At 34.6% G+C, this 20933-nt stretch overlaps 1 protein-coding gene across 1 annotated transcript; it reads right to left on the minus strand.

The window, feature by feature from the left end:
* Positions 1–648: 648 nt before the first annotated feature.
* Positions 649–14094, minus strand: LOC126812292 (transmembrane channel-like protein 7). The gene is made up of 16 exons (XM_050538595.2): positions 13885–14094; positions 13612–13681; positions 13069–13150; positions 12661–12890; positions 11915–12072; positions 11336–11483; positions 10775–10954; positions 10343–10500; positions 9807–9924; positions 9494–9591; positions 5242–5349; positions 4150–4225; positions 3775–3905; positions 3448–3603; positions 2775–2853; positions 649–2512 (listed from the first exon to the last, which is right to left on the minus strand). Exons 1-16 carry the CDS (start codon positions 14088–14090, stop codon positions 2249–2251), a joined length of 2262 nt encoding a protein of 753 aa, XP_050394552.1. The 5' UTR covers positions 14091–14094; the 3' UTR covers positions 649–2248.
* Between the last annotated feature and the right edge of the window lie 6839 nt (positions 14095–20933).

Here is a 20933-nt window from a genome sequence, read left to right on the forward strand (position 1 = left end):
TTTGTTATATGTACTTTCAATTATCCCGAACTTTATTACATCTATTTTTATTATCCCAAACTTTATTAAAGTCTTATTATATGTACTTTTAGTTTCAAAACATTATTATATGTACTTTAATTTTCAAAGCTTTATTACGTTTCCATATATTTTTCGAAAAGCTTTATTACCTTTCCATTTTTTCGATAAACTTTATTTCATGTACTTTTCATTTTCAAAGCCATATTCCGTTTTCAAATATTATTTTTACAGTGTACTAGTACGTCGTTTATATGAATTATATATGTCCGCCGATAAAGTACTGTTATCATTAACTCTGTTTATATTGAGAAACCTTGACGTAGATGTATGTAAAATAATAATTGTATGGAAAAACTATTATATAGAAGTAATATTTCAATAAACCATTCTGGTGAAATCAACCATGGATGATATAGTTCATTGTATATTAGCATGTCTGGCTATGGTCAGTGTTTATTGGACATACAATATAAATAATTGATCTTTCGATATTCAAGATATTTAAGTTATGTTTTCAGGCGAAAAATGACTGAGTCATTATTTCAACACAACTGTAAACAAGCATAACTTTAACAATGACTTAATATGAATATTTATTCAAAGCATATTATGACTGGGAAGCTAGGATAAATCTGACTCAAGTGGTTAGTCATAGTCTTCATCACATTAAAGTTTTTAAGCAATGATTTGACATATAAATTAGATATAAATTATAAAACCGACGCCAATTAAAGAATTCAGGGTACAGAATTGGTGCTGGAAGTCCAACCAACACAAACTAGGTCATTTCCGTTCTAACATATAGAATGGTATATCTTAATATCTTTATTTCAAATATTCGCTCGAGTGTTGTTAAAGTGTTTTATCGTTAAAAAACAAGACAAAACTATTATATAACTTTAGATTAACTGCATTCAGTACAAAAATAAGTTAAACAGACAATACTGTCATAATATATACATACAATTTAACCATCATCGTAGTTTCATAATAAAATAATGCTAAACCTGGGCAATAGAAATATCATAGAAATATCAAAAAATAATCGTCCTTCTATGTCGGTTTCAGGGAAGCCCTGTATCGCTGTTTGAATAACAATTGGATGGTGGATGGTTATTGGTTGTTGGTGGGTTTTTTTAAATAATAAAAAATAAAAATGTAAAAATAATTTTGATGAAAAATCATTAAAGATATATACCATCGAGAAACAATCGTCATCTTTTGAACGTTTAAATCATTTTTAATGAACAGGAAAAATAAAAGCACCCTATAACCTCACAATAAATACTGTTATCTACATTACTTCATTGGTGATTAAAGCCAGTGCTCGTCTATTCATTGTCTAATCACGAGTGTAATACCAAATATAGATTGTCGAAATAGCTTTCCTTGTGATTTTGGATATGTCTTCTAATCCATGATTATAATTATATTTAGCATCGCAGGGGAATGTATCTTTAACTGTATCTTTATTTCTCAAAAGGAGAAATACTGTAAGGAACAAATGGACGGAATGTATAGATATAGAATAACTTACATCTACAAAAAACAAACAGCATAAAGAAATTATATTGAGCACATCATATAACATGTATTTTGATAATTATAAATTATCACAAAATAATTGTATATACATCAACAATGGTTATATTTTACAAAACAATTTAAAATAATAATTCAATTGCCAATACGGCATCACCAGGATACTGTCCACGTTAAATTTGCCGAAATATATCATGATCTGACCAGATTGTTATGTCTATGTAAAGAGTCCCAATCGCGTTTACTAATACGTCTACAGCTGCAGGTAAACGTGATGAAACATATTATCTGAGTTGTAAAAGAACGACCATTGACCCTTGCAGAATTTCAGATACATAACTTTTAAACAGGATATAACATCAATTATATAACAAGTACGATATTACTTTATAATGGACCAGGAACCAGGAATCAAGCATGAACTCAACGCCACCATGTTGGAATCAAAAATCTAAGTCCGTCAATCGATTAGGAATTGTCCAAGGCACAAGCATGCCAAGTTCCTCATGTCGATGTACTTGGGCTTTTTTTAAGAGTGTCACCCCAAAGAAGAAGAACTACAATAAGACGAGTAGAGCTTGGGGCCCAGTGCCTGGTCTAAAAACTATTGCATTTCACAGCACTTTAGTTTTATTATAGTACGGAATCAAAGAATCGGTATTACAAGCAACTTTTGGTCATTATCTCAGAAATCAAAGTCATCATCTGGTAAAACCAAATTAGGTGGAGTAAACACAGCACCTTTGTTAGTACTATATATTGTATTATTACGCGATAGTGCTGTTTTGTTCTTGTTTTCAGGTTCTGATTCCAAGATATCATCAACATTCAATAGGGGATCTGTAGGTGTAATGGTAGCAATAGATTTTCGTCGAATAGTTCTCATTGGAACGGCTTCCCCCGTAGCATCCCTTAATCTATTCAACAAAAACTGTCTATCTTTTCCTTCCTACAATGAAGACCAAAAGATAATTTGAACATATTAATCCATACATGTGTCAAGATAGAACTCTTCCAACCATAACCTAAACATTTCCTTTCCAAAAGTTTCAATATTAAAAATAAAAGAAATGTCATCAGCTAGAAAAGCTCAGTCAATTAAAACCAGTAAAGTTTGTAGAATTGCAAGACCGTAAACAATATTGTCAGAATATTGCAAAATTGAAAGGGACATCACCCAAACAGATAAAATTACACTTTAAGATTCTTACCAAAATTATTTCTTCTCGGAGTAAGTTACTCATATCTTTGTGAGCTGACCTCATGGCAGAACAGTAATATATCAACAACCTGGAATTATAAAAACACAATGTAATAAATAATTATAACATGTGAGAAAAATACTATATCTGTATATGAACGCTAGAACAACAATAGGTTTACGACGTGGTTTAGCGGTATAAGATACTGGCCTCTCGACTAGGAGGACCCTGGTTCGAATCCTGACCGAGAATAACTTTCAAGGCCGTTTTTCACTTACGGGGCTTACAGGAAAGTTGTCTTTAGGGACAAAGACCAAGGTCCAACCATCTAGACATTAGCGGACACGTAAAGAAGCCTAACTGCGGTGCTTGGATAAAAACGACATTAACGTTTGTTAATAATTTATCCCTTTAAAACAATACTCTAGGTTTCATGTCATTGAGTTTGTTTTTGGTCGAGAAAGTTTATAAGGATTCTCCGGCGTGGTTTCACCGTAAGTGTTGCAGGACGTATAAGGCGTAGGCCGTAGCGCCGCTGTCCGGGCAAAACTTCTCTCATAACATACTGTATGACGTATGCCCGTCTTCATTATCCCAATCGGAGCAGAGCAGTAGGGCGTTAAAGTAAACCCCATTTCATTTCATTTCTTTGATTTCCTACATTATACAGATGGATACTTACACTAGTATAATAATAATGGAAGCTGTAACGGCAGGTGATACAATAACATCATAGATGACTTGTAATTCAAATGGACCGCTACCAATAGCTGAAGTTATCGCCATATAAATAAAATTATACGATCGGAAAGGACCACAGCTTTTGGATGGTGCTAAACTGTAAAAATTGATAAATAATAACAGATGTAATCATAACAAATTCAAGATATTGTATGTACAAATGTCTTCAACGACAAATGATTGGACATATTTTAAGTTCCATTTTATAACAAAAACCTTATATACATAACCTTACTTGTATAAAAAATAGTTGTATATTTAAACTTACTTGGCCATAGTATACCCAACCGGGAAACAACACAGAAAAAAGGCCAGTATTAACACTATCATAAAGAAACTGTTTGAACGAGATGTCTTGAAGGGTTTTTCTGGTGGTTCACATGCAAATAACGCTGATAGCTGCAAAATTTAAAAAAAAAGTTTGTTAGCAATGAAATCAAAAGACCTGAAATAAAACTGACAATACGATATTAAAAGTGGTCTGAGTGATTTGAAATTTTCCAAATGAGGACCATTCGTGGAGTGTTTAAGAAATGAGTATGTTACTTCCCCAGGAATACATTTAAATATTCTATAGATTTACTAACATCAATATAAAATAATCCTCTTAAATATACAGATAAATATCTTTCATTAAATTTACCTTTTTGGCATAGAACACAATCAGAAGTTTTATTAAGGCTATAGCTGGAAGAATTGGGGCAAAGAAAAATCCCATCCTGAAAAATGATTTAAATTACAATAAAATCTAACATGTACTGTTACAACGCTCAAATACCATTATTATACTTAAATGAGTTTTGTTTTTAGCTGATATTTTGTTCAAAAAATAGTGTAAAGTTTTCTGTTGAATATTACCTTTGTCTTTAATTACATACGTAATTTATAATTTACATTTGTAGAACTGTATTATACACGAATCAATAAAACGATGTATTTCAATAAGATTAGATCTATAATTATTGTTTACATAGAGAGGTCGAACAGTAATATTGTACTATGTGACAGTAAAGACCTACATGACTTCCTACTTTAATCGGTGTGGTTCTAATTACAAAATAGTCATAGTGACCACTACTATATACACCGAATCAATTACTGGCTTCTGATAAAATAACAAAAAGCTATTTATTTTATAACAAGCATATATATTGTTCCATATAGATAAAGTCTATCATACATGAGTAAGTTATTAACTACATGTACATAGTAATCGACAAAGTGATTTTTGTTTACGGCTGCTGTACAGGCCTGGTAGACACATTGTCTACTTTCAAACATAATGTTATAATAAAAGTACACTTTATATTAAAGATACATTATGTATGATTTAGATAAAGAGCTAGCCATTTTTGTTATAACAGTTCGAAAATAGATAATGTAAAATGAATAATTTGAAAATTTCATGCAAATTACTCTATTGCGAGCAAAGATATTAGCCTTTGAAGGTTTGACAAGACTTGTGCAATAATTTCAACCACCGTACTGGTTGTTCGAAGCTAAGTCTCGCTCCTCCATTTTTAAATTAAATCCAAATATGGCTGAACCTTTCTAATCTATTTAATATCGGAGAAATCTGATGCCATCGAGAGTTGATTATGGCCTGGATCAGTTGATTAATGTCTAATTAATAATTTAGATAACATTTCAGATCTAAAGAAAGACCTGCAATATGCAGATTTAGGTCTTGCATAATGTATGTTTAATCATGTCATATTTATTAAATTTAACTCACCAACACAGAATCTGAGCGTAAACTAGATCTAAGACACTCTTTGAAATGTCGAACTGTGCTGCTCCGACCTTTTGGGCTATACCACAACTACATTTACTAACAATAATCCTGAAATAAAAAATTCAGATAATTAATCTATGCAGAGATAACTCGGCGGTTTTCGATTGAAAAATTTAAAATTTCGATAGGGTGTCCCCTATCAACTAAAGTTTTCCATCAAGAACTGTGTATTGTATCACGGCTACAAGCTTTAAAATTAAATGAAAAACCTAACCGGAAAGATAACCCTTACGAGATTTACAATCCCAAATTTTGAATTAACCATGTCATATTGACCATTCATACAATTTCGTGAATTTAAAAGTAAAAGGGGGACAATACGGATACAAAAATTTCCAAAATATATCATCTGAATTTTGATAGGACCTCTCTTCCCAAGTTTTAAACAATCCTACTAAGATGATTTTCCTGCGTGTTATCACATGGTGAATGGAAGAATAACTTCACAAAAAACGTCTTCTGAATTTCCGACCCCAAAGTGTAACTTATTATTAGGTCTTACGTTTCGTTAGGGTTTGTCCTTATTATGAACCAAACTAGCAGTGTTACACCACAGTTGTATAACACTGAAACCGGAAGTGTTACTGCAACGCCACCAGATCTATGTCATTCCCCGGCTCTAACTACCGTATACCCAAAATTTCAGTCTCACTAACCCTATCCCAACCTAAGCCTCTGGAAGTAGGACGAACAAAAAACCGGAAGTGGTAATGGAAACGCCACCAAACGCTCCGGCTCGTGCTGCCCTTATACCCAAATTTCATCCCCAGGGCAGCCCCAGTGTTGCCACCAACTCTGAACAGATAAACAAATGGCAGTAACAAATATGTATGTATAGACGATCCCTGCGACGTTGAACAAAATTCAAAAGGAACAGTGGTGTGTATAATGTAGGTTTGGGTTGACACGATCTTTTGTGAAATGCTATTTAAATAATTTACATAAAAAATCAAGCAACTGGCACAAAACAGCACCGGTGTGATGTCATATTTACATTGAACAGATTTTTACAATGTTTAATATGTGTGTAAATCATCAATCAATGAACGGACTCAATATTTTCTAGAATTGTTTACATTTATTAAAAGAAAGTATAATCCTTGGTTACACAATTTATTGATCAGATGTGTTTTCAAAAAATCTTGAATGTAAACAAACATAAAAACACAGGTGGGGTTGTCTTTGTTCAGCTGTTTAATACAAGACAGATTTAAGGTTGCTTTACCAAATGTAGAAATAACCAGTCTTATTAAAATTATACCAACAATACGACCCGTTTTGTTTTTCAGTTCTTTGCTCCACTTTACCGTCGTTTAAAAATATTAAAGTCAAGTGCGTTTAATTATGCATATAATTGGTCTACAACAAAAGTGCAACCCGACAAAAAAAAACTTTATATGTATAGTTTACTACATTTACCATAAAATGGACAAAAAATATTAAAAACAAACTATAAACCTAATAAATGTGAAATAACGTCTGAGTATTCAACAGTTCGATTCTTAGACCATACATGGCGTTCAACTTCGCATTAGAAATAAATAGTACACAAACTAGACCGTTTGCATTTTTTTTTGGACCAGAAACTGGTCGCTAACCACTGCTCATAATGTTCTTCTTCTTCCTCTTCTTGTGGAACTGGTCGTTAACCGCTACTCATCTTTTTCTTCGAAAAAGCCTAAGGCTACGTCAATTCAAGTCCGATCGACATGAAAATTGGCATGCTTGTTCTTTGAACAATTCTGCATCGATTTGGTGAATTAGATTTTCGAATTTCATCCAACAACTTGGTCAGTTCCTGGTCCATAGTTCGACCGTACTTGTTGAAGGTGTGTGGTAATTGGAGTGAGTTTCTAATCATATATTTGATTGATTCGTGAGTAAATTTTGAATGCAAGAGAAGTGAATAAGATTTAGGACTTAAAATGTCATTCAAATAGCATAGTGTCTGTTCTTAAGTGGAGCTAACTGTAGACAGGCAGCCTAGCTGTCCAGACAAGGTCAAGGACAATTGGGTGATTGGGTGACAACAGCATAAAAATAACAAGCAAATGAATTAAATTTTAAATGATAACAGAACTCTCCTATTTTTCGTAATTTTTATATATATATTTTAGAATTTTTTTCAGGGGCCCTTATATGTAATTTTATCTATATACTGCGTCTCGGTATATCTGTATCTGCTTTATTACCATCATTATGGCCACGAGATCTAGTGTGACAAAGTGCTCTATAACTTTCATCAAACTGAACGATCATTTAGGTGCTTAGAACTTATAGATTCCTAGCTGGTTTTTGATAATATGATATCGACTTTTCAACTCTGTATATACTTGTGTTAGTCACGACTGTCTGTGCTCTAATTAAACATACGCTCGTATAATTAATCCCATATGTCCTTTACAAGCTACATATGATCTGTGTACAACACTCGGATTGACGTCAAAGGAAATTGCAGTGGTCAGTTCATCATACCATGACCTGATAATGACTTCAAAGGAAATACGCAGTGTAATTACAATACCGATACCATAATCTGATAAATAAACAATACCATATATGATGATAACTCTTATACATTTTCCCTATTGTAGGACGCTATATAACCAGGAGTTTACTGACAGTCAGACTTGGAATGGAGCTTCTCCCGAAAAAGACTATAAGGTGAAGAAATAATATAGCCTAAATCAATGAAATAGGTTCTAAGTGAAAAAAAACAAAAAAAAAACGAAAAAAAAAACAGGGAACCAAAACAGTGCTGTACTATATTTGGTCGCCCGATATGCACCAAAAACATGTAGATGCATAACTGATGCTTTATTTATCGAGTCCCATACACACTGGACCGGGGATCACGGTGGCTAAGTGGGTAAGACGCTGGTTCGCTAGCCTGGAGGTCGGATGTTCGATCCCTGCATTGGCCAAGAAAGTTCATCCAGATTTTCCGGCGTGGTCACCCCTTGTCACTGATGCAGGACGGGGGACTTGACAAGGACAGCTGTCTAGTCATTCGGATGATACGAAAAACCGAGGTCCCGTGTACACATTGGCGTGCGCGTAAAAGATCCCTTGGCAGTTGGAATTCGATATAAGAGTAGGCCGTAGTGCCGCTGTCCGAGCAAAATTTCCCTCATAGAACATTGTATGGCGTATGCCCGTCTTCATTAGCCCAGGTCAGAGCAAAACAGTAAGACGTTAAACTCCATTTCATTTCATTTCACACACTGAACCGACCCAAAGTGGGAACCGAGTCAAACCGCGACAACGGCGAAGAGAAATGCAGGGCGTCAACACTCGTGTTTTTGTCGATTCAAGGGTATAGAGATTTGTGTGAGCACGTCACAAATATTTGATCACCCGAGGCGGTTATACAGTGTTTTTTTTTTCTTTGAAATTTCTCTGTTACAGAAAAGATGCATCGTTGTCCGCTTTTCAAATAAATGATATTCTCTGAAGGCTTGATCGTCTATGTGTAGACTATCCTAAATAGTATTAGTTTGGAAGAGTTGAATAATTTCATACATGTTGAAAGAAGAGATTAAGTCAATATCGATCTATACCCGACATAAAACAAAAGTTAACGGCTGGATAATTTTCACTATTTCGGAGCGACCCGAGTCATGGTACAAAGCATTGTATAAATTTGGGGGTTTTTTTCATTAACAAATTCACCCCTTTGTTGTTTCCACTTATTTGTACGTCAAAACCCCGTGGTATTTCCATTAATATTTCGAAGCGCATGTCCACTGGATAATAAAATAAACTTCAAAACTAGTAATTGGTATCCGTCTGTAGCAAAAATATTAAACATTCTTGGTTTGAGAATGTTCACTTATACGATGATATGCCATGTCTTTTTATACCTGCGTTTACAAGCCGAAGCAATGAAGGGAAATAACCAAGAGTATTGCTTGGAAACAGACCACCATTTTTTCGACGTGCTTTAAACCGAAGTACAATTACAAATTTGATTGGAATATAATATTTGGTACACATGTAACAGCTTTCTGGTATCATTTTGACATAGGTCTGGATAAGCAAGGACCTCAAAGTTTCGAGCCAGAGCCAACCATAGCATAGTACCTTTAAGAAAACAGTTTCAATCGGGGATTTTAGCGATCTTTGTTTACCTTCTTATCCGCCTGCTGAAATCATATATTCACCAAACATTATGTATTTATAAAAATCCTACCTTCTTGGTATTTCTACTAGTAAGATAACACCAACGCCAACCAGAAAGTCCATGATTACCAATTTATATAACTGTTGACCTACATATGTCTCCCAACACTAAATAAATAAATAAATATTTGATTTGTTTTCAAATTTACTGAAAATTGATACTTTATATTAATTAAATAAATAAATATTTGATTTGTTTTCAAATTTACTGAAAATTGATACATTATATTTACTTCTTTTAAAATTTCAAAGCAACCAAACTATAAAATTCTTAAATTACGGAAAATTTGCAATTGGGCTATTTATTAAACAGACATACTTACTGTTATTTCTGAACATGGTGAGATTCCTGCTCCACAACTGTTCTTAGTAGAACAGGTGATCTCAGAATACAGAGTTCCAACCAATACAGTTAGCGATGCCAGTTTTAAAAAGACCGTTCTGTAAAATAAATTTAAGACCATGCTCTAGTTTAATATTAGAACAGCTTAGTATTTTTAACACTGCATTTATTGATCATATTTTCCGGTGTAAAATGACAGAAAAAAACAATAAGTACAACGGAAAATATTTCTCCATGAAGCGGAATTTGCTCCATTTAGTGCAATCTCGGCTTATAATATTTGCTTTCAAATTTTGGCTTAATAGTTGGATGAATTCGTATAGTTTTTATAATACAAATTCTGATTATTTTGGCACTGACTTGGGTTGAATTGTTAAATGATTAGAACTACAACAAACTTTTGTTAACTTATTTAAAAGTGAGAAGCGGTATATTGTGTTGTAATTCACGCTCAAACACTGATCTTTCACCTTTTGAGAAATATTACCACTAGTGAAATGTAATAGGAGCACATACCTGATAAGAGAAAGCTTCAGAACAAAAGCTTGGCTATAATGTTCAAATTTCACTACTATTTTAAATACATTTGGTAATGCAGCGTTTAATACTGTAATTGTTATTGACGGTAAATACTGAACCAATAATATAATAACACTGCTCTGTTCATCGGTATTCTGAAAAATAAAATAATACTTCAACCATAGGAGCTCTTTTGAATTAACCACATTAATTTTTGTTAAACAGCACATTATTTATGATAAGCATGATGTCAGAAGGTATTTCTGATGAACTTTCTGTATTTTTGTGATTTTAATGAACGCTAACCCTCAACGTTGATTTGTGCTCAACACTTAAGCTCTCATTTTCCCTGATCACCGTGCCTGAATATGGTCCCAAATAAAAATACATATTAAATAAAAATTGGAAAATGTAGGATGGTTTTCTTACCGATGCTATATAAGATGATGACCATAAAGTTACAAAATATATCAAATATCCTGCACCACATAAACAGCCCAGAACAAATATATTAACAATAGCTCTGGTAGTATATAATCCACACATTTTACAACAATTCTGCATCTTCTCTGATTTTGCTTTCTCAAATCTCTGTTCAGCCATTTCACTCTGAAAGATGAAAACAAAACCATGTTAAAGATCTGTAAAGAAATAAGTGAAATTGGCTTGGACACAAGGTTCTGTTTACTCCAAACATGGAGTTAGTTAGCCATATATTTCCAACTTGGAAGAAAACCATCAGAACTATCAAAATCCTGTCGAATCTTCCAGTCTGGGGATTCTTCGTTAGTATGACTGGCTTTATAAATGAATTAACTTTATTATTATCACGCAATAATTTAAAACTGTGCATATTTTGCCATAAAATAATTTCGCGTTGCAAAGTATTCTTGCGTAACAGTAGTAGTCAACCATCTGTCTGGTTGAATACTATAATATCCGGTACACGAAATCATCACAGTAATATCGATATAGTATTTTAATACTTACAGCCAAAGAATAATGTATACTTTTTTGTTTAATATCCGCAGCATGCTGATCATTTAAACTATAATCCCAACTTGTAAATATCTGATTGCAATATTCCAGATTCGTATTTTCTGCATCCAATATGGTCTCTCTGAAACTTTTAGCTGTACTGAAATGAAATGAAAATGGATTTAACGCCGTCTTTTTCCGCATCATCTGGGATAATGACGACGGTAGCTGTACTGGAATCATATCAGTGTTTTCTTCTTTATTAGTAACAATAAAATTTATCTAAATATCTCATATTTTTTAAATATCAGTCTAAACTATTTTGGAGTTGTATCATCTCTGCCTTACTATACGTATAAGGCGATTGATACAATGGAAGCTACACACAAGGGTGTGATGGGGGTACTATGTTGCAGAAATGAAATGAAAAGGGTTTAACGTCCTACTGTTCTGCATATGAATATGGACATACGGCATACAGGGTTATTTTACGTGCACGACAATGTGTTCACGGTACTTTGATTTTTCGTCCAATCCGAACTCAGTGGCAGACATTTTACATCGAAAATTAAAATTATGGAAGATACTTACTGTCTAGCCATAAGAAATAGACTAAGTAAAAGACAAGTTACGGTGACCAGGATATATGCTAAAGGTAGATTGTAATCGTAATCATTTAAGGATGAATTTAAAACTACACCATCACCAGAATAATAACCATAAAACATAGCTGTCTTTTCCATCCATCCCTAGAAAAAAAACCCGAAAAATAATAACCAAGTATATGGCTCTCACGACGAGTCACGTCGCTAGCTCAAAGATGATAAGGCTTATTCAAATTTCGGTCGCTCACGATAAAATTGGTATTTTTGTTTGGCATTAGCATCAACCAAGCAAATTAATGAGATGAAGTTATCGTAGGTTTCGCGTAGTTTAATATTTGAGTAATTATTAAAGTTCAGTTTAAAATCTTATGCTAAGTTCCCACTGTCGTGCGATGCTTTGCGACAGCATTGTCCCGATTAACTCCACGATTTTGTACGTTTCGATACGATCAAAACGATTGCTACGACTGACCTCAATATATTAAAATACCTGATAGGATCACCATAATTACTCCACGATTAAAACCACGTTTTCAATCGTAGCGCCAATCGTGATACCGGGAACCTAGCATTAGAAATTGAGTATAGTTTATTGACCCTTGATTGGTATTCGCAACCAAATAAAATTGTATGGCTACAAAATAGAATTGTTATATTATTCACTATCGATTAAGTTCCTTATTTTTTATGTATTTACGTTGTTTATTTAATCATGACTAAAAGACAACTAACCGTTCCTTGGAAGATGTCTATAACCAGTTCAAGAGCCCCAGAAGATACATTAACAGAATAGGATGCTGAGCAAACAGCCACTTCAGAGCTGCTATTAGTAAAGCTAACTTCAGGAAACAACATCATGGGTAAATTTATCATGGTAAAGACCAACAGAAAGATGAGAAAGTTCAACAACAACAACCATCTTAATAAAACAAAATAAGATACAACGCCAGTTCCTTGGTAGCCTGAAAAACATTATTACGTTCAATTAACGACAGGTGTGATTTTGTGTAATTGGAGAAAATATACTACTGTATTTCTTGTGGGCGCTTTTAATCTGAATGACAAAGGGGGCTTTCAGTTGTTCAGTAACAACAATTTTGATCATCTATCCACAAAAAGGCTGAAAGTAAACAATCATACCTTCGATATGTCTCAATGAAGATCCCCATAGTTCCAATCGATATTGTAGATCTTTTAGTGATGCTTTAAATCTGGTCCAATTCTGGAAAATAGTAATATTAACAATAAAACAAATTGGTTACACAAATAGTGAAAATTCAAAGACAGCTTCCAAAATATGGTGTGAATGTCCCAGAAATGTGGCATCAAATATTTATCCAGCCATGGCATTTGGATGACTGAAAATATTGTCCAAGAGTTTCAGTTAAGCTGCGTGTTCATTAATCAAAACTACAAATAAGCTCTAAAACAAATGTGTCAGTGTGGTATATTCCTGACACGTGAAGCATACATTGGTCAAGGATATCTCCAAACCCGTAGATGGACAAGGCTGTAAAAGTGCAGACATAACAAGACAGGTACAAGTATGGAAGGGTACTTATCGGCTGCCGTACCCAAGTCATTTCCAGACTCAACATTCACAATTAGAAGCGTCGGGCGATTTACTGTTAAAAAGACAATTACACTATTTGCATTTGAGTTGTAAAACATTTTGTAACTTACCACTTTCTGTCTGTATTTCCAAGCTTCAATGCCATGCAAGCCTTTCACTGGCCCCGAAAATAATTTTGATCTGTAAAATAGAACATTTTTGTTAACAGAAATAAACTATTTTATATTTCATTCATTGACATTAATGGTCAATTTGTAAATTCTGTAGTTAGAATGGAAGTAAAACGAAAAGGAATTTTTAAATTGGGTCGTAAAAAATAAAGAAAAAAAGGAATACGAAAGTAAATTCATGCTGAATGCAAGAATAAAGAAATTGGTTCGTACTTCAATCTTCGTTTTGTGGGTATAGGTGTTGGTATCATCCGTAACGTCTGTAACACATCATATTGTTGTTCTTCATCAACAACAAGTTTCATATTTAATCCACGTGCAGCGTACTTCTGCATCTCAACATCATCATCATCATCGTCGTCGTATAATGACAACTTCGTTCTCGCCCTCATTGGCGTGATGCTGTTTTTACGAAACATTTTTTCAGAGGGATACCTGAAAGTAAATTACGACATTAAAAAGGCATATCAATTCTTGCCCACATACTATGATCAAATCACTAGCCCTAACCATGGAATGCCATTGGTCGACAACCTAGAAGGTATTGGGGGAAAGGGGTGAGTTAATCGCTGGCAGCCGGACAAGAAGGTTTTTTTTACATCAAGCCATATCAGACATAGGTTGTAATACCGTGTATTAAAGTAGCTAAGTCTCTAACTCAATATCATCCAAAATCTTCGACAATGAAAACACGAATTATTTGTCAATTTTAATCAACATCGGTGTTGTGATCTTACCGGGAAAAGATGGGCCTCTGATATCCAATATTTAAGACAAAATAAACGTTTTACCATTGGTACACGAATCGTGTATCATAATGCGTTTCAGCGCAATTTGTAACAAGCGACTCGGAAGAACGACGTTAGACATAATTCCACAAGTCATGTCAAACGGTGACACCATATTCTTCTCTGGAGAGCATGTGCAATAAATACTATCGGTTCTGACTGGAATAACCAGACGTTAGAGATTGCCATTCGATTGAGACTTCTGGCGTATTTCGCCGAACATAACTGTTTTGAAATTAGAGTAAAAACGGAAACGATTGAATGTAAATCAGTTTTTTTTTACATTCATATTACATTATTATATACGTTGCGACCCATTTGTGTCAATTTGTAGGTCCCAAATATTAGCGATTTAGCTCCTTTAAATATATAATCGGCTATAAATATATGTTTATGTCATATTATCTGAATTGATATAGATCACGTATTTGCATATACCTATATGAAGGGGTATATAATTGCCAGGCTACGGGTTGAGTGAATCAGGTTTAGGTCACATTGTAATAACATTACCCCCTGGGTATAAAACCAACGGTTACAAAAAGTGTTCAAGATTCTTCGAAAAAGGGGACAAAAATCCAAAACAAAGACAATGTTTTAGGTCTATCCATTAATTTTATCTCTCCATACAAATACACTGACATGTTGGATTAGCCTGTTATAATTAGTGAACCACATAGCCTTTACATGTAGTTTGATTAATTCCTGATACATGTAGTATTTACGAGATAAACTTATCAATTATATATAGAACAACAGTTTGAACTAGAGATATCTTGTCCATCAGACTGGGTTATTCCAATGGACAGAATGACTTGAACTCTTTCAATATGTATTACTATCTTTTATATGAAACCAGTCTATCATTACTAGTTTCAAACCTTCTATTTTGTGTTTTGTTCCAAACCTAAAAATTGTATTGATATAAATGATTTATGATATAGAATTAAAATCCCATACCTATTTTAACCGAGTTTGTAGACGATTGACTCTGAAGGTTTATAAGCGCTATGGTCTATATTAGTCGGTTAATATATTTTTAAATATATCCTTTAATTACATTAATTATCTCTAAATTGAAACAAGAAAACCATCTTCAGTCAAAATAGTCATTTTGTTTCCATGACAACTTAAAAACAATATGGTTTCTGCGTCAATCGAGAAAACTGTATCCTAGTGGCCAACAATTTTGTTATATAAGTGTTATTATGCCTCATATTTCATCAGTTCAATGAACAAAGACTAATCTCTTTTATAAAGTATGTTTTGCTAGAGTATACTAAGATAAATAATTGATTTGTTAGATCCGGGAAATAAAGAAACGTGATGCCTTGTTTCACTCGGATACCAATTAATCTTCTTGGTTATTAACGATAATCAGTTATATTTCAAGACGAACTTATATTACATCTTACAAACATCTTGATTAAAATTTTCGGGGATAAATATATATGGAAAATGTATACAGAGAATAAACTGTTAACGATTTGCAATGCAAAATGGCAGATTAATTACAGTAGATAAAGCTATGAATTATGTATTTCTTCCTTACCTGGTTTGCTTTAACGTATGTATCCAATTAGTATAATATAAATTATTTGCTTAAGGTACAAAATTTATAATGATGATACAGTTTGGTGACACTCTGGACACTCCATGGCGACCTTGGCGGTTGTGTTTTTAGCAGTTAATGGCGTCGATTCATTAAGTTGCTTATGAAGCCAAGCGTATGTTACTTAATCCTATTATATCCTATTATATTATTAATAGGTGGGTATAGGTAGTATACGGGTGATCAGGTATATTGTAGTCTTGTGATTGGCCAGGCTATACAATCTTCAGTTAGATAATCCAGTAGAACTTGTAAATAAAACAATTCACAGTTTTAAAAATTATGTCAGAATTGTCACGTCTATAAATTGTATTGTTTATTTAATCAACTATTTTGAAATAAAATCCCTATGTCAGACTGACTTTTAAAGGCGCAGAATTTAGAAAGGTTGGCATGGCCTAGTGGTCCAGAATGCCGCGCTTCGACCTCTAGATGGCCGGTCACCTCACCTCTGCCTTGCGCTTGTGGTTTCGATCTCTGCGTGCGCTAAGATAATGAACTTGTCTGTGATATCACCTTTGATGGTAGCGGACGTTAAGCACTAAGAACAACAGAACAGACGCAAAATTAAATTTTGTGATAGTTACATGCACTCACAATCAAAATTATATTTCCAAGATGTCGCATCACTGACAAAGAATTGATAGGCCTAAGATATCTGCGCAAAAAAGCTTCAGAGTTAACCTGATGATAAAGCTGCCCCTTAAATACTTATTTAAAAGACGTTATCTGTTATAATCTACAGGATATTTATTTAGTGGATGAATTATCTTTTCGAGGCTTTTTTTCTCAGTTTTATCAAACTACCAGTAATGTCATATCAATATAAATTTCTTTGGTTTTCCGTTCAGTGGATTAGTTAGCAATAATATGTATATATAATATATATATAGATATATTCGCTTTTAAAACAAATCCAAGAAAAACCAAACTGACTGTGTTACTATAAAAGAAATGGAATGAAATGGAGTTTAATGTCCTATTTTTCTAAAACATGGATCCACGCAGTGAAGAGGGAAATTTTGTCTGGATAGCAGCGCTACGGCCTAATCTTATTTCGAATTCCAACTGCCAAGCTTATTTTACATGAATGTGTGCACGGGGGCTCAATTTAGCGTACAATTCGAACGACTAGACGCCGTTCCTTGCCGAACCCTTTGACCCGCACTGCACCACTGACAAGGGTAAACCATACAGGAAAATCCCGAGGAACTTTCTCGGCACACATTAGTATAATAGCGAGACAGCGCCTTACGCACTGGGCCACCGCGGCTCCAAATAATGAAGTATCATGTCAAAACTTAAAATGTGTTGTTTTTGTTTTGTTCAGTCTCATTGAATCGTTATACTCGTGGCATTAAAAGGAACATCAGACTGGCCCGTACTGTCGAGGTGCGCAATTCTCAGACAGATTCTTGATAAATCGTCACATATTTTTGTATTGTCTTTTGTTGAGAAACTGTGACTACAATCAATAGTAATAATGATAAGTTTTTCTAAGACACTTAATTTGATATGTCAAGGAATACTAGCCCTCAACTTCGTTTAATAATTTAATTCAATCCACGAGGAAGAAAGAATATCAAGTTTCTTATAATCATGACAAAACTTGAAGCACAGAGGTTATTCTAGTTTTAAATACTGTGGTGTTCATGTCATGTATTTTATATACGAAGTTTTTAATGTCATTTGTACGGGTCCTGCCTTTTAAATAAACATAAGTCTATTAGAGCGTTTGAACAAATTTATTTTGTTGTAAGCTGCTTAACTGTCAGTGTATCTGCTATACATACTTGTATACATATATATTTTTGTAGTTTACATGTAGGCCTATACCAAATTAGATCACTTACAATTTTAAGTGATCTAATTTGGTATAGGCCTACATGTAAACTACCAGGATTGATATTATTAGTTATTTTTGCCCGGATAAAATTCCTTGAAGCATCGCGGATAACTATACTTATTAAATTAGTCATAGACTGCAGTAAAATGATTCTCCATTATTATTTACTACTTTGCAATTTTTAAAATTTGTTATACAAGTATAAAAAATATAAACTTGATTGAATGCTTTTTCGTGTAAAACCATCCATCAATACACTACAAATCTTGACTCACTCCCTATACAAGATAATTTACTTCAGTCTCATACAAGTCAATATTTGAACTAGGAACTGGAGGGCTTGAACATATTTCAAGGACAAATAAGTGGTGTGTTCTGGTCTCAATCTTTCAATATGTTTTGTAATGTTCTTTTTCTTTTGTGTTTGCCCGTGTAATGGGCCTTGATGGATTAAGTATTTGTGTTGGCGATAACCAATAGTGACGATCTATTAGTTTATAAATCTACCATTATCCTGGCGAAAAGTGGTAATAGGTATATGTCTATATAATTAAATAAAAAAACCCCACATGTCCTGTGTGTGTGCTCTATTTGGGGGATTGGGTTTCTCATTTAAAGATGCCTCTCGTTTTACAATCCCTGTTAACGCGATGCTTTAATTTTTAACGGATTTTTGGTGCTATGGGAGGACGAACCTTCGACATTCAGCGTTGACCGACTTTCCATTTTGGAGTTATCCACTTTGTGCGCCACGTGAAGTGTGGGGGCACAGAGTAAAAATAACGTTAAATTATATTTACTCTAGCTGTGATGGGGGTTGGGCCACTCCCATTACATTTAGGTGATGGTGGTGGTGCTGGTGGGGGGCGGGTGGCCGAATGACTAGCACGTGCGCGCTGTATCATAAGGCCTGTCATTGAGTCAACTGGCGTGGTTTCTAATCCCCGGTTGTACGTGACAAGGAGTAGGGTCGCCTTTCCAACCTCGTGGGTTTCCTCTCACTGCTAAAGACCCTTACAAACGAATTATTGAAATAAAATTAAACCATATGTTAGTTCCGAAATGACCTAGTTTGTGTAAAGTGGACGTTAAACCCCATTTCTCTCTCTCTCTCTCTCTCCATTACATTTATGAAAATTAAAACAGTCGTAAACGCGTTTCCTGATATTTCAGCCCGTGATTAGACAGCAACTTGAAAGTGGTCAAATGAGAGAGAGAGAGAGAGAGAGAAATGGGGTTTAACGTCCACTCGACTCAAACTGGGTCATTTCGGGACTAACATATGGTTTAATTTTATTTACATAATTCGCTTGCGCGAAGCGGTCTTTAGCAGTGGGAGGAAACCGGAGGACCCGGAGAAAACCCACGAGGTTGGACAGGCGACCCTACTCCTTGCCACTTATAACCGGGGATTCGAAACCACGCCAGTCGACTCAATGACAGACTTTATGATACAGCGCGCGCACGCTAACCATTCAGCCATCCACCCCCCCCCCCCGGTCAAATTAGCCTTATTTATATGGGTTTGCAAACAAGGGCCATCGAATTACCGACTAGAAGGCAAAACGATTTTTTCCCAAAAAATGTATTATATTAATTTCTTTTTTCATCTTTTCTGGGGTAGCACGTTTTACCCAAATCCACCATTATTTCAACCTATAAGACAATAATTCATATGGATATTTGATAATATACCGTTCCTTATGCCAAATTGTCATTAATAGCCCACATTTTCATGTGGACGTATTAAGCCGTCGCCCCTGTCCGTCCGTCCACAATTTATTTGTGGACACTCTACATGTTGTACAGGTCACAATTTTTATCCGATTTTGACGAAATTTGAAATATAGGTCTATCCCCCAAACGATTTTGGTTCCTTTCGATATTGGAATGTATCGGGCCATAACTTCAAAGATTATGACCCCTGATTGTACGAAAAATCACGTTTTTAGCTAGTGGACACTCTAGAGAGGTCAAACTTTTCATCTGATTTTGATGAAACTTGAAATGCATGTTTATAACCCAAAGATCTTGTTTTATTTCGATATTCGCGCATATCGGATCGTAACTTTCTGAATTAAGGCCACTGCTTGGGCTAATGAAGACGGCCATACAGTGTGCTTTGAGGGAAATTTTGCCCGGGCAGCGGCACTATCGCCTGCTCTTATATCGAATTCCAACTGCCAAGGGATCTTTTACGTGCATTCCAATGTATACACGGGATTCGTTTTTTCGTCTCATCCGAAGGACTAGACAGCTGTCCTTGTCAGGCCCTCCGTCCTGCATCACTGACTAGGGTGAACCACGCCGGAAAATCTGGATGAACTATCTCGGCCAATGCAGGGATCGAACACCCGACCTCCAGGCTAGCGAGCCAGCGTCTTACCCACTTAGCCACGTGATCCCCCGGTGGTGATAGAGCATGGCAATGTTAAAACATGCTTAAACTTAATTTGATTTCAAGACTAAAAGTTACTGTAACATTAAACACACAGTTTGCATTGACTTATCATCTGTTCTAACATGGTTATGTTCTGATATCGATCTACCCTATATTTTGTACGATTGTAAATGACAATTTGGTATAAAGTCAAGAACGGTAGAATTTTGAGAGAGAGGGGGTGGGGGAACACAAAATCGTTACGATTTTAAATTAAAATTTCCCTCATAGCTCACTGTATGGCCGTCTTCATTAGCCCAGCATAGGAGCAGAGCAGTAGGACGTTAAACCCCATTTTTTTTTTCATTTCATTTCACCGTACCGTTGACTGTAAACTGTAGCTTAAGTAGTGTAACTTTGTGTAGTCATAAAAATGTTTGTGATCCGCCTCTGATAATATAGTTATTTATTTATTAGTTATAATGGTGGGTTATAATCGAACCACACCAGTCCTCTCATTCTGAACATCAAAGATTTTATGCTACAGTTGTATTTTTGTATTTAATTTTCGAGTACAGTCCTCGCTCATCAATGACATCATGTGAACCGAATCATGACATATCATAGTTCAGAGTC

This window comes from Patella vulgata, chromosome 2 (assembly GCF_932274485.2).
Source record: "Patella vulgata chromosome 2, xgPatVulg1.2, whole genome shotgun sequence".
NCBI classification, from domain to species: Eukaryota; Metazoa; Mollusca; class Gastropoda; family Patellidae; genus Patella; species Patella vulgata.

Coding starts and splice junctions, on each gene's coding strand:
- LOC126812292 (XM_050538595.2), bottom strand. CDS start 14,090: ATGTTTCGTAAAAACAGCATCACGCCAATGAGGGCGAGAACGAAGTTG. Junction 11,484..11,914: donor CTATTTCTTATGGCTAGACA/GTAAGTATCTTC, acceptor ATTTCATTTCAG/TACAGCTAAAAGTTTCAGAG. Junction 3,906..4,149: donor TTGTGTTCTATGCCAAAAAG/GTAAATTTAATG, acceptor TAAATTTTGCAG/CTATCAGCGTTATTTGCATG.